The sequence below is a fragment of the Bacillus rossius genome, chromosome 11 (assembly GCF_032445375.1).
Source record: "Bacillus rossius redtenbacheri isolate Brsri chromosome 11, Brsri_v3, whole genome shotgun sequence".
NCBI lineage: Eukaryota > Metazoa > Arthropoda > Insecta > Phasmatodea > Bacillidae > Bacillus > Bacillus rossius.
The window spans coordinates 27,511,648-27,526,968 of NC_086338.1; the positions used below are offsets into that span (position 1 = coordinate 27,511,648).

At 41.2% G+C, this 15,321-nt stretch overlaps 1 protein-coding gene across 3 annotated transcripts in view; it reads left to right on the forward strand.

The window, feature by feature from the left end:
* Positions 1-15,321, forward strand: part of LOC134536726 (integrin beta-PS) — a 66,408-nt gene that overhangs the window by 4,647 nt on the left and 46,440 nt on the right. For 2 of the 3 annotated variants that reach the window (XM_063376608.1, XM_063376606.1), the window contains exons 2-4: positions 8,830-9,019; positions 12,052-12,325; positions 14,187-14,415. In XM_063376608.1, coding sequence (XP_063232678.1) covers positions 8,840-9,019; positions 12,052-12,325; positions 14,187-14,415 — 683 coding nt within the window. In that variant the 5' untranslated portion in view covers positions 8,830-8,839. Of the gene's footprint in view, positions 1-8,386; positions 8,721-8,829; positions 9,020-12,051; positions 12,326-14,186; positions 14,416-15,321 lie in introns of those variants that run through there. The other variant, XM_063376607.1, reaches the window with a different exon arrangement.

Sequence of the window (15,321 nt, forward strand, 5' to 3'; positions counted from 1 at the left end):
ACAATTACTGCCGCTTCTTTGTATGAGGCATGTCGGACTGTAATGGCAGGAAATAACATTATTGTAGCCCACTTATAATTACAATGATCCTTCCAAAATAATATTCTGTAACCATATACAGCTAAACAGAGGCGCACCCAGGATTTGTTTTGGGGGTGGGGGGTTGAAGTTTGTTTTTTTATGGAGGAATGCCGGGGGTCCTCTCCCGGGAAAATTTTGATTTCTAGGTGAAAATTGGTGCTATTTAAGAAGTTTTTGTATCTCATTATTGAATATACTGCTGGTAGAAAAAAGAATAATTTTTAGTACGGTACTAAATTGTGTTTTAGACAAGAATCAAACAAAGATTCCTTTATCAAACCTAGGGTCTCGTCCGCTCAAAATCAGTATTATTTTAATACCATGAGAATCATAGCATGCATTAAAGTCCACATTCTGTGCAACTTAAATCACTGACAATGATGGTTTGCTTTTTACTGCATTCACACACACAAATTAAGTTCACTCTACGAGTAAAAACAAAGGGTATAAAATTCACACATATAATGTCTAGTTAAAACTGCAAAAAATACAGTCCAAAATTATGCAAAAATTGAGATAAACGTAGCGCACACACAATTCTTAGTTTTTATATGACACAAATTTGTAAAAAAATTAAAGTAATTCACGGTAGCAGACTACAAATGTAATACTAACACCATAATGTATACACTGACGTGAAAACATCTCACAAAGTTTGGTAGATTGAGCGCTGCCCATAGACCAACGTACCTATTTTGCTGGGACTGGGAATGTGTTTACTTTTTCCATTCTAGATTTTTTCTTCACATTTTCGGAGGAGGTTTAACCCCCCCCCCCTGGGTGCGCCACTGCAGCTAAGTATGTGTAATTTTCTCATACTGTCGTCGCTTTTTGATGTGTAACATCTTAGCTCTCGGTAAATGGCATTTTGGTGAGATATTTTCGTGAATGCGAGGAAGATAACGGAACGAAACAACCACGGTGCTGCCATCTCTGGCGGATGGCACGAACCAAAGTTCACAAAACCAAAGGGAAACTTTACAGTTATAACTTTTTAGTGAATTTTAACGAGCTGGTCAATAATTTAATAAAATTTCCTTTTCTAAAATCATTTTAGTATATTTTTTTTCAAGTCTTTTCGCTTTTATCGGCACCGTTTAAAATAGTTTCGACCCGCTAATCAACGTAGTCTACGTAGCTGCTCCGGCAGTGAATTCTAGGGGTGGTTGCGGGAACTACGTGTGTTTCGCGTTCAGGAATGTAGTTGAATACACAATGTGCGTATATTTATCACGCACGGCATTGTTGACGTGACAACGTCTATTAAACCTATGAACGCCGGCTGCACGCACGAAAAAGTGTCCCGTTAAGCACATTGTCCTGTAACGCTGTGTCCCGTTACGCTCATTGTACGGTTGCGCCGCATCTATCTCCCACTCGATTGGAACAACCATCGATTTGACTTTTTCGAGGCTCTTAAATTTGAAACACTCCCATTCGTTTCCTACTTTTCCTATCATCGTCCTATCCTTAACAGAATAAAACAGACTGGAAGAAGTTAAATAGCAAACATGTATAAAAGTTATAATTAAAATAATCTCTTCGTTAAAGTAATAAACATATTTGAATTAATGAGTGCAAAAAAAAAAGTAAATTTATCAATTAAATTGTAGATTTCATTTCACTCCTTCTTTGTATCCATACAAAATAGTGATAATTCAATAAAAATGATTCAATTTTATTCATAAAAGTATGCAATCATTTCATTTTGTTATAAGGCGTTGTCACGTTAAACTCTCGTCCGTAAACCGACTTTACAGACAACCAAATTTGGTGTCGGAGTTTCATATGACGAGTGTGTTTGCGACACGGGAACACACGAATGAGGGCGAGCCGTGTGCCGCCGGGCAGGGCGTGTGACGTCACGCAGTCGCGTCGCGCGTCACCGCGGCCGCGGGGAAACGACGGGCTGATTCACGAGGAAAAGAGGTGCGCGCGGCCGTGATTTCACTGCCGTCGTCAGCGGACGTCTTTCAAACTGTTCACGCTTCTTGCCGTTGCTGCCGATTACTACTTGCGAAACATTACTCATGTTTAACACGTTGCGAGTGCAAATTATAATTTTGACAGTCACCCAGTGAAAATAGTGGAGTCCCTCCGCGCGGAAGAAGTGAAACTTCGTAATGTGGAAATGAAATTACTAAGGGGTAGAAATTGATTTTTAGTGAAATAATATTGTTTCTTAAAGACAAGCTTTATTAACATTGCTTACAATCCATAGCAAGAATACCACGCGCATGTGCTTGGGATCTACCGACTCACTCTCTTTCTCTCTCCTACTTTCTACCTTCGTGTATCTTTCTTTCTCTCTCCCTCTTGCGTTGGAATATTGGACGCTACTCGTTGCTAACGCTCGCGCATGCGTTCGAGTGCCACGCATTCACTCTCGCTCTGTCTCTTTCTATTCCCCCTCCCCAGGAGCGTTGAACGTTTAACGCAACCTTGTTGGAAGTCGCATTAGAAGTTTCACTTCAATAGATAATGAAAAAAAAAATTAATTATTCAATAAAAGGGATGATATTTTTTTTTTTTTTAGTTTTGTGCATTAGTGTGTATTGGGGTAGATATATTTCTTCTCAACGAAATTATGCAATTATGTAATAGTTCGTGTTGTTTTCGAGAAAGTATTTACACGTACGTTAATATGTATGCAATTTCAGTATTTTATATATTATGTTCTGGTTTTGGCATACTTTTATAAGCTGAGCTGTGAAATAAATAATAAAAAAAAACAGCTTCCCGGAGGTCGTCATGCAGGCTGCTCGCAAGGCGTGGGCCGGGCGTTCATCCGTATGACAAAAAAAAGGGGGGGGGGGGCCCTTGGGCCCTCGGTGATGGCGCTAATTTTCGCTTGCAAAATCGTGACTGCGTGACTGCGTGACTGCGTTATATCTCAAAAACGGTGGCTCTTAGGGAAAAAAAAGTATTTAGACATTTTTTATAGATAATTATCTGATCTACAATTTTTGTCTGGGCTAATTTTATGATAAAATTTACCGTTTTGCCGAAAATCCCGTTGTAGTGACCTTTGACCCCGAGTAATTAAATTTTTTTTTCCAGGTGGCGGATCGATGAGGACTTTTTAGATTTCATTTATAATGGTGTTTTGAACAATCCTACCAATTTTGAGCTGGGTGCGAATTTTTGTAACTTTTTTTTGTCTAATTTGACCGGACTATGTCTGTACCTGCCCTTATATAGATACCAGTCCTTGACTATTACTAGGAATCCATGCTCATTTTTCCAACACAAGAAGCACATGTATTTCAATTCCTGGAATGTAATGTCAGTATTTAAGTGATCGTCATAAACGAGACGTAAATTAAGTTCGTCCTTGCGAAAAATTACTATGACATTCGCGTTGTCCCGTAGGAGATGTTTTGGAATACGACTCTGTCTGACACAGGTAAATGCAGTCTACTTTGGCATGTCTGCCCATAAAGATGTACTCTTGTATTATTCCTTGCTTCTCGCACGTGACATCGTCGAAAACAAAACACAGAATTGGCTTTGGCTTCGCTTGGAGACACCACATTTGCATTATCATTAAATGGGAAGTACAACCAGCCATCAACCGATGGTATAACCGTAGCTAGACTCTGGTACTTAAGGTGTTGCAGAGACTTGGAATAGAGGTACACATTTTCCAACCTAAGGCCGTTTGGTTCTTCCAGCAAACTCGGTAAAAAAAAAAAAAAAAAAAACAACACGTTTTCCCACAGTTGGACGGGCCCGCCATTATGCATCGTATGGTAGAAGGCCGTGCCGCGATACGAATGCACTAGCTTCGTCATCTTGCATAATGCGTACAGTCAAGCTTGCTTGATGACTTGCATTGTACTGGCGAAATTGTAAAAAAGCAAACACATTTATACTTTCGGCTCAGTTGTGCGCAATGACTCGAAGAGGTAAGAACACAAAAAAAAACACATAGGTTTTACCAGCCGAAGAGAAATCGGCAGGTGCTGTTCTGTTCCATCGCTTGAAGTTTCGTCAGCAACCTTGGAGACTTCAACTTACTACGCGTGTTTATCGCACCTGTGCAAATACTGTTGATGCACCATCCACCACAACTTTCAAATGCCCGTCGGCATGAAAGAAGCAGATGTCCAAACAATGCACAAAGAATACCGTTTCAGTGCAGCAAATGCAATGAACTAATTTTTTCACTACTAGATGGCTTGCAAACGACACTACGAAAATCTGCCCTGGGGAAGTTAAGTGCAAGCGTACAGAACGGTTCAAAGGACAACGTTGGCCCTGCAGGCAGCAAATATCGACACCGTGTAGGCACCACCTGACACTAGCAGGCACTCCATACCCGCAAGGACTACAAAACACACAATGTAGCTATCCTCACAGGTAGTTCTTGGACGGTTCATGGTCTCGTCAGCACTTCCCCACAACACCACGAGTTAAGGTGGGTTTACGATTGAAAATTAAGAATTAAGACTTAGTCGTGTACTTACCATATGACTCTATGTAATCTAGTGGAATGGTTTATGATTGTCGTGTTTTGACGGGTTGTGTGCGAACCATATGATGACTTAAGACTTAACAGAAATGGTTTATATTTTATATTTTTCGTTAAGACTTAAGGGAAGCGACCAATCACAACAAACCGGAACCTTTCAGCCGGAAGTTTATATCTTGGTATTGTACCGAGCGAGGCAGTATTTTTGGTTAGTATTCGTATATTTGTAATTTGTAATCATCATCCATTTCGAAAAATAGATATCCCATTTGTCAATATCCTATTTCAAACCTGCTTCTCCATTACGAACAATGGCCGACCATGTGTTTTGTGCTGTGATTGGTTGGAATTAACGACTTCTATGTCAATCATAAACTGGAAAATGTAGTTTTGACTTAAACGTGTGCTCGATGTTAAGTTATAATTCTTAAGGAAATCAATCGTAAACCCAGCTTTACTCGCCCACACGTCCATCTGCCCTTTGACAAGGAGAGCCCCCTGCATTCTCCGCGGACGTGTCGCGGCAGCTGTAGCCGTGACGTAGCGCTCCTTATAAGGCGTCGGTCGTCTCGTGCGACGACGCGACCTTGAACACAGTCGCTCGCTTTCACCGTAGCCGCGTCACTGATCCGGGGGGAGGGGGGATATCACCACTTCCCGAAATCCTTAAAAAAAAAAAGTCTGTACATATCTTATCATTTCCGCCAACTAAAGGGAAAAAAAATTTGAAAATAAACATCGGGCAAAGTGGTTCTATCCACCCCCCACCTCCTTCCCAAATAGATTCTGCGCACGCTTTGTGACTTCGGAGATCTGCCTGTCCCCGAACAAAGCCTCTTCAAGCTCTCGAAAAAAAAAATGACTTCCTGCTGACACATTTTTAGAACGAAAGGTAGTGTTTTAAAACCAGACGTCTAGGGATTGTACTGCTGTATCAGGAAAGCAGTACAAACCTTAGACTCTTCAGCGACAGTGTCAATTTTTGAGAACATGTTCTGGTACTCTACAGCACATTTTAAAATATGTTTGGGAACAAACCAATTATCTTACCAAAACGTTAAATATATTTTTAGTCCCATGTATTTGCCACATTTGTATCAATATATAGTCAGAAAGTTATTATTTTTTTAATTTGTTAGACACCGTGGAACATACAAAATGCCGCAGCCTAATGTGTGTTTCAAATATCACATGTTTTATTTTGGCGGTTTCAGTCGTGATTTGGTTACCTTCTTTGGACTTGTAGCCAGTTCTTGTAGCGTGTATGACGTAACTGGTCAGCGCTGCTTTCCCGCAGAACTGCTTTGAAGTCCTGGCCAGTAAAGGGCGACAACATTGAAGTGAAAATAAATAGATAAACTGACGTTATTTCCCCGCCATGAATGGTTTAGTGAATACCATTTCGACATTGTATCATTAAGATATTTCCGACCAGTTTCGATCCCGGATTTTTCGCAAGTGGAAAACGTGGCAGACGTTACCGTGAGCGTGTGGGGTTTTCTCGGGGTACTCCTGTTTCTCCTCACTCATTCATTCCGTTCATGCTCCATTAGCAGCTCATCACGTTTCATCGTCTTCAGTGACCCTGATCTCGACAGTCTATTTCATTCGTAGTTTGTTTGGCCAATAACTGGGAACCAAGGTCAGCTAGACTCTTGTCTCCGTATAACTCTTGACTTGGCTAAGTAAAGTTTGTTTTATCCGGGCCAAGACCGGGGGTTACTTATAAACTACGCAAGAACCTAAAATCATAAGTATGCAACGCCAGATCACTACTGACGTTTATAAAGCACGTAAGCCGCAAGATTTCACAAAACCTACAACGTGAAATTGTAAAACAGTATGAAACAAAAATCTTACGCCGGCTTATTTTGATGATTCGTGTTTATGATGAAAACTTGAGATACTATTGATAATTTGGTTTGAAAGTGTTACTATCTTTCACGGTGTGAAACTTTGACGAGTGCAAACCTGATCCATATAATAAAAACAACTTCGTATCCTTCTACACACATAACGTCTGCGTCTTTGGGGGAGATTTTTCGGAATACGTCTCTTCAAACATACATGAAAGCGGAATCACAAGCCGATACGCAGGAAGTTGAAAATTGGCCAGTGCTTGCGTTGCTTTTTTTGCGTTTTTAAACTGGTATTTGAAAATGACATTGAACATTTTTCGTCCTAACTTTCTTTCGTTGGTTTTGAAAACCCGGCCTGAAAGCTGAAAGGGGTAGTATTTCCGACGGCTCTTTTCAGAAACTATCCTGGTCAGTGGTGTATCTGTTGGTGAGGCGGGACAATAAGTGCCACACTCGCTGGTGATTCTAGATCGGTATCGCCTCTAAGCGCAAGGCGTAGTAAGGTAACGAAATTTTGAATGGTGACCGTAACATCATATGGCGGAGAAATGAGAATAAATGTGTATCGAGGTCCCGTGAGTGTTGTCAAGAATATGTACCGGTTGTTTTTATGCCAAAAAAAATGTCTGAAAGCACGCCTTTTAGTCATTCTAACTCAGATTCAAGAAGAAACAACGTAATTTATAAATTACTCGTGATATCCGAGTGGGGGGTCTGTTTACGAAAATGACTTAAGAATACGCTGAGGGCAGAAAAGTATTTTTGACTCCGGTTTAAGTTTTTAAACTGTGTTTTCACAGTAATTTTCAGGCGTAAAACAACCGGTACAGATTCTTGAAAACACTCGAGGGACTTGCATTTAACCTTTATCTTCGTTTCTCCTCCATATGTTTCGGTTACCGCTCAAATTTCACAGTAGTTAACTCATGACGACGAGAAGACTGCGCGCCAGTTCAGAGGCGACACCGCGCTAGAAGCACCAGCGAGCGTCGCTCTCATCATCCCGCCTCAATAACACACACACACCCCGACCAGACATCGAGCAGTTTTCAAGTAGCGTGTTTTTCCCTGCAGCTAGGCAGAGCGTGGGGGGAAGCCTTCTTTTCACAGACGAGAGAACCAAACGCTTGATCGTGCATCTTAGGGTTTTTTTTGTTCATTGTAAATAAATATGGCGGTGTTGATAAAAGGATACTAATGGTCAATTAGGTTAGGTTAGCTACATTATAAATACTTTAAAACATTGTGGACGGTTGATTTTGTTAGGATAGCTACATTAAAGATACGGGAAAAAAAGCATGAAAATCGGGGAACTTCGGGTTTTGGCTCTCTCGTCTGTGAAAAGAAGGCCTCCCCAGAGCGTGAGGGCTCCGCTGCTCGACTGTTGACCGAGACCGAGGGAAGCGAGTGGCTGGAAGGAACAAGTGAAGTGCGCTGACGGAGCCCGGCGCGCCGTGGGCGGGGACAGTAGGCGGGCCGCCCGCCCTCCGCGCGCCCACGCCAGTGTCGCCAACCCACTGCACACTGCCAGCGTCTCCATGTCACCTCTATATGCTACAAGTTTACCCGGGTTCAACTTGGCATTATGCAACTTCAGCGTTGGCTTGGAGGTTGTTGCCGCGTCGAAGGCTAAGATTTCACACCGACGTTTCGGTCGACGTTGCAGTCGCCCATCATCAGGGAGCAGTCACCTACCGAAGTTAATTGCCCGCAGTTGCAACCAATCGGGAGACGCCCCCCTCTCAGGCGGGAGTAGTGAAAAGCAGTGGAACGATGGATTAGCAGTGCCGTCTGCTATATACCGACCGCTTCCCGCAGAGGCTATGGCTGTGGGACGGAGTGACAGCGCCTGTAGCTGAGAGCAGTGACGTAGCAAGCAGGTGGCAAAGGGGGGGGGGGGAGGGGAGGGGTGCGCCGGCACGAGTCGTTACCACAACGCCGACAGCTAGAAAACTGCTGTGTACCACAACGCCGAAATAACTACTGAATGAATTGTGTTTCATAAATGTACCTTAACGCCGAAATACCACAATCAAACCTAACCTTACTTTACCTAACCTAACCTAGCCTAGCCTAGCCTAGCTTAACCTAGTCTAACCTAACCTAGTTTAACCTAACCTAACCTTTGTGGCAGTCCTGCAATGACATTTTTCGGCGTTGTGGTAATTCGGCGTTGTGGTACACAACAGTTTTCTAGCTGTCGGCGTTGTGGTCAATTTGGCATTTCGGCGTTGTGGTATTTCGGCGTTGTAAATTTGGCATTTCTGCGTTGTGGTGCGTCCCCCGCCGCCACGACGGTTTCGCCGGTACTGAACCCTCTCCCCCCACTATCATATAATCCAAGAAGGGGCGCCAGTCACCTGAGCTGCGCCACTGGCTGTGGGACGGAGCGACAGAGGCTGGTCGTGGTTGCAGGAGCGGGAGCATGCAGGCGGAACAGTGCTGCCGCGGCGCCGTGCTGGCGGCGGGCTTGACCCTGGCAGTGGTATTAGTGCTGCTCTCCGGCGCGGCGGCAGAGGAGCAGAAGAGCCAGAACCCGTGCACGAGCCAGCAGAACTGCAGCCAGTGCATTCGCACCCCCACCTGCGCCTGGTGCAGCGACCCGGTCAGTGCGCCTGCCATACGGTTTCATTATTAGGTCTGATTTATTCATTGCGCCTTGTCTTACACTTAACCACATAAATCTTTACTAACTAGTCACAAATACATTTAAATAAAAACTGAATTTAACAAATAAATACAAATACGAAAAAAAAAAGCATATACAATACACATGAGCTACCTTAAGTGTTTTTTTTTTTTTTTAAATTTTAAGAATTTGATTTTATTGGTTTTATTATTATAAATGCTGTTTTTAATAATACCGTGGTGTTATTTTCATGAAGTAAATGTGAATTTGATAAATAAGTTAAATTTTTAAATGTAATATATTTTATTTTATCTGAGGTAAATTCACTCGTAACAAAACACAGATCAGCAAACGCTTGAGCGTTTCGAGTGCATACGAGATGTTAAAATGAGATGATATTGGTTGAATTTTTAATTGGGCGTGAAGTTGATTTGTTGTATCCACACAAGTTATTAATAAAGACCTGCAAAATTCACGGTTTCGATGGCCTTCGGGATAGACTGCACATACCCCTGTACACTCTGGCAAATAACGCAAGTTCATTGGCTGCCGACTTGTAAGTCGTCTCAGCTGGTTCGTCTGTGATTCGATCCTTCTTTGGTTGAGGTTTTATAACTGGTAGAGATTCGTACAGATGAACAGTAAGCCAATAGCAAAATTATCTAATAGGTATATGTGTTTGAATTATAGCTTATCACCGAATGAATCTGCAAATTTTGCAGGTCTCTAGTTATTAATTTCCCGAAACTTCGCAAATGTTGTCGTTGGAAATCTCCTGTGTTCGTCAGTGCTATTGTCGTTGTGTTGTCCGTAGTACTTGTTTATCTTCATCGTTGTGTTTATGTGCTTGCTGCGTTGCTCAGATTTGTTGTCTGCCTGCATTAAATCTGTCTCTTCGTTGTTAGCCCACTGTGTTCATTTGTGTTGTTATATTTCCCCCCCCCCCCCCCCCCCCCCCCCCATGACTAAGTTCCTTCAACGGAATTCTTGTGCTGTATGATATTTATATGTTGAGCATTTTTTTGTCCGTGCTGTCGTTGTGTTGTCAATAATACTTGTCTAGTTTCAAGTTTCATTGTTGGTTCTATTTGTCTGACATCAGCTGAAACAGACTTGTTTTCTGTGAATTTTTCATCTTCATATTTATTTATTTTTTTTATTTTTTTCGGAATTTTTCCATGAAAAACAGTGCAAAACTGCAATGGCGTTTGTCCAAAAAACTGCTTTAAATCAAAATTTCCCATTGTATGAATCATTTAAAGAAAGCTGATAATAATATACGTAACTAACTATATGTGACCCCGGCTGGATTAATTATTAAAAGTAATGATTAACATCTTTCGCATGCGAGGGAGGACGAAAAGAAAATAAACATACAGATAAATTGAATAAAATCTGGTGTAGTGAATATTGTGTTGATTGCTGAGCAAGAAATGCTATGTGTTATTCTGAGGTATCAAATTAAACTGTTAGAATTGAGTGGTGTGCTAATATTCTTCAGTTGCTGAATGCCGATTTGGTCAACTTCAGCGAGAGCATTCCAAGTCTTAACATTTTACAGCTCCCAAGGACTACAGAAGCTGGGGAATCATCACCTACAATAGCTACAGTCGTACCTTCTAAATCTTCTTTCCAGCTAGTACCAGACTGAACTCTATGACCTGGAGGTCCTGAGCCGCTCAGTTCCAACCTCGCTGGCTATCTGAGAGTCTGCGATTCTTACCTAGTGTAGTGAATCCTCATATTAATATTACAATTTTATAGTTTGCTGTATTATCCAACATTGGACCGTACACATTAAATGTGGTGTTACTATAATCAGATCCAATGTCCTAATATGATAGTAAAAATACAAAAAAGATTCACTAGTTATTGTGCGTAATATTATGAAGGAAATATAGCACCTGTCATTTTTAAGGCCTTAACAGTTAACGGAATGAATCTCGCCCAACACGGAAGTTTAGTCACTGCACGACATTCCGCCCTGTGTCTGGCGAGAAGAATGTTGCCGAAATCCTGAAAAAAAAATACTTTCACTTGACAAAACTACCAATCGCTGTTTTCGTGGAAGTCTTCCTGTCGTCTGCGCTGGATTCTAGGGACCCAGAATTGCCCCATACGCAGATGATGCCTTCGTCGATGTGTATTTGCTGCTGGCCATTATCATTCTCCCCAATGCTTTCCTTTAAATTTCGTTCCAACACACTCAATGACTTGCAAACGAACTGTAGTAGACATATTCCTATATGTATCAAGGAAAAAATATATTATGTGTTTTAATGTAGGTTAATAGAAAAATCAATCATAAGAATAAATATATGAAATAACTGTGTTGTATTGTTGCTCCCTGTCGCAATATATATGATTTTACATAATTTTCTCAATAAAAGCAGTCAGTGCATAAATAACTTAAACAAGTAAAAATAATAACTATATGTAATGTAATAATTTATAATTATTTCAAGGTCTTCAAGCATGCATTCTAGGGTTCAGCACATTCTGTGGTCCGACGCCAATACAACTGCTCACGTTCAGATTCTTTCAAGTGGATTCCTTCTGTCGGCCATCAGGTGGCATCACTGCACTGCCAATGCTTTAAGTTCGCTCAGAGTTTATCGTTACTGTCGGTTTTTGTTGTATTACAGTATTCTCTGTTTTTTTTTAGCGGTTATTCTTCACAATTCATCGATAACATTTCTGCAATGATTTGTTGAAGGAGATCAACGCTCATCTATTTTTTTTTTATCGAGCAGCGTATTAAAACTTGTTTGAAAGACTGTTGTGATGTATGTGAATATTTCTTTGGTATTCCCTTTAAAACTGCATTGACGTTTGTAAGACTCCTAAATCCTGCATGGCCGTGGTCCTGAACATGCCAGTGTATGCCAGTGTACGCCAGTGTACGCCAGTGTACGCCAGTGTACGCCAGTGTACGCCAGTGTATGCCAGTGTACGCCAGTGTACGATGTGCTAGCATGGCGTGAAGGGCTTGCCTGTCTGCTCCTCAGGATCTCCCGAAAGACAAGAAGAGGTGCTTCCAGCATGCGTCGGCCACGTACCTGGGAGAGTGCAGCCAGAGGTTCGTCTACAACCCTGGCAACCTGTACGTGGCGACCAGGAAGGAGAGCCTTAGGAAGGCCTCGTTCTCCTCCTCCTCTTCGTCCTCGTCCTCTTCATCATCCTCGTCCTCCTCTTCGTCCTCCTCTTCGTCGTCTTCTTCCGGCTACCATCACGAGGCCGTACAGATAAAGCCGCAGAGAGTTTCAATGAAGCTCAGAGTCCGTAAGTAACTTCCTCTCTGCATTTCACAAGTTAATTCTTTTTTTTTGAGTTGAGAAAAAAATTTTGATCCATCTCACTTTAAAGGATTTCTCACTGTAAAGTGCATATTGTTAGATTCTTACAAGATTTTTTTTACATTAGTAACATTTAAGAATAAAGTACTTTTATTATTTAGTAGCTACCTCAAACGTGAGTTTTTTTCACGTGCATTTTAATGGGATTTCTCTTTACATTAGCATCAGTCTGATAACTTGTACAATATCACTTTGGTGATAATATTCATTTGGTAATGCAAAATACGATTGATTACATTTAACTGTTCTGCTGTTTATTTTTAAATACTGTGTAAGGCAGATGTAATGATGGAACTGTGGGGTATGCTCGAAGAATATAAGTGTGTGGAGTGCTTTGGAGGACGCAAGCTGGCCTGTCTGTCGTCGCACTGCGCCCATGTGCACAGCAGTGAAAGTCTTTCACTTTTCACTTGTTCACTCGCCTCTGTTGGGATTGTATCATTTAGTGATGTAATTTCACTTAGATACAGGTGTGATGCATGTTCCTCTGTCTCTTTCAAGATTATGTGTTGGGAATGTACACTACATAAAAATAATTTTATGGACACTTTTTTATGCACCTCTTTCAGCCAAACAGCACTTTAAAATAGTAATTTTTATAATTTTTTTTATTATATTTAAAAACATTTGCTAGAGTTGCTAAAGTGGAAGCACCACTCAAGCCACTTGTGTCCAAATTTTGTCGGGTGGATTGTGGTTTTTGACTTTGTCCACATTACTGCACTGCCGGCATTATAGTTAGCTCAGAGTTTATCGTTACTGTCTGTTTTTATTTCAGTACAGTTTTCTTATTTGTTACAGTTTATATTTCACGGGTACATTTCCATAAATGATTTTTTTTTAAAATGGCCAGTGCTCTGTATTTCTTCCTTTGTATTAATCAGCTTGTTACAACATCAATGTTCGATAATCCTGCAAAATCGCTAATCTGGCCTGACCACACTGGATTAAAAGCCTTCGCTGTGTCTTTGCTGTTCCAAAATCCAAAGAAGACTGTTCAGAATGGATTCAGTTATTTTACCTTCTTTTTCCACCTGGTCACTGGGTCCATTAACAAACAATATCATAGTCATCTCTCTCGTCACTACCTGACTTCTTCCCGTCTATTCTGTAGTATTGGTCCGGAATTCCTGGGGGCTCATGGAAGTTTCTGTGTGGTGAATGTTTGCATGTGTACTTGTATACAATTTTATGAAAGCATCACGAAGAATGACATAAGTTTCCAAAGAAGGTGACGCTATTGTGTTCAGGGACCGCTGGGTCTTATGAATGGGATTTTTACAACCAATAGGCAGGAATGTAATAAAATACTGTACGTGAAGATAAGAGTAGAGAAGTAGATAATAACCACTCAGCAATGTCTATTGCAGTGGTATAATCGTAACATATCCGTTATTCAAACAAAGATCACCCAATCTGCAAAAGTTACCTGGGATGATTTTGTTAATATTTTTTTTTAAGTTTCTTACCGTTGCACATTTGCCTCCGGCACTCCCAGGGGCTGTGGTGGCTGATTGGCGAGGTCACTCGCCTCCAACCTTTGGCGGTGAGGGATTAGATTCTCGGTGGGATCGAACCCTGAATTTTTTTCGCAGGTTGGAAAAATTGTGGTTATTTTCGTGGTCTGGGGATTTTTTTTCTGGGTACCTCCCCCCTTCCCCCACCCATTCATTCATTCTGTCAAATGTTGTAAGCTTTGACCTGGATGTAAACGAGATGGGTAGTCTCTATGTGGGCGGGACTACCCCTGGCTGCCCCTTGACGCCGGGCCGTGCGTGCGCTTGCAGAGGAGGAGCAGTGGATGCGCATCGAGTACGCGCAGGCGGAGGACTACCCCGTGGACCTGTACTACCTCATGGACCTGTCCAAGTCCATGGAGGACGACAAGGAGAAGCTGTCGTCGCTGGGCGACCTGCTGGCGGAGAGCATGCGCAACATCACCAGCAACTTCCGCCTGGGGTTCGGCAGCTTCGTGGACAAGGTGGTCATGCCCTACGTCAGCACCGTGCCCAAGAAGTGAGTAGCCGCCGGCCGTCACTTTCAAATAAATAAATAAAAAAATCGAAAAGGCAGTCGTGGGGACTGCCGACAGAAGTGAAAACTTTAAAACTTTGTTTTTAAACGTGTAACATGACATCATTTCTACGTCAAATGTACTTAAGAAAATGATTTTGGTATTATGTCGGTACCACGTCAGTGATGCGAACCCATAAGTTTTGACCCTACCGATAATAACTTTAAAATTAGAAGAAATGAAGTTTTGTTATTGAAAAAAAAACTAAAGCATAAGAACTTAAATCCAGAAATAATCAACTTTACCTCTCATAAATCAATAACCTGACATTTGAAGAAATTCACTACGTAAATAAACAAAAGAAAAAAAAACATAACCTTAACTTAACTACCTACTTACTAAAAAATAGCCAATACTCGCAATATGTACCACACAATAACATTATGATTTCTTTGGAAAATAAATATAAAATGAAAAACTTATATCTTTAAAATAAAAATAAAGTTTTATCCTTGAAAAATAAAAACAAAAAAACAATTAACTTAAATCCACAAACAATCAACATTCACTACCAAAATAATAAACAAAATAAAATCGCTCAACGTGGTCAATTTAACTTCATGTACTGCTACTACAGCATGTCGGTGACGCGAACTCACAAGATTTTACCCATGTACACAGGCCGCTGCGCGTTGCCAGTCTGGCGCAACACGTCACTAGCATGTCGGTGACGTGAACCCATAAGTTTTGCCTTACCAAAAATCTCTCAACACAGCTAAAGAAGTTTGCACTTCAAAAAAGTCTGAAAAATATTTTTAATATACCACTTTTTAAAATTCACTAAAAAGTATAAAACAATTTCTCCTAGCCCAATACAGATTTATAACTCCTTACAGTTTGTCCTGAAG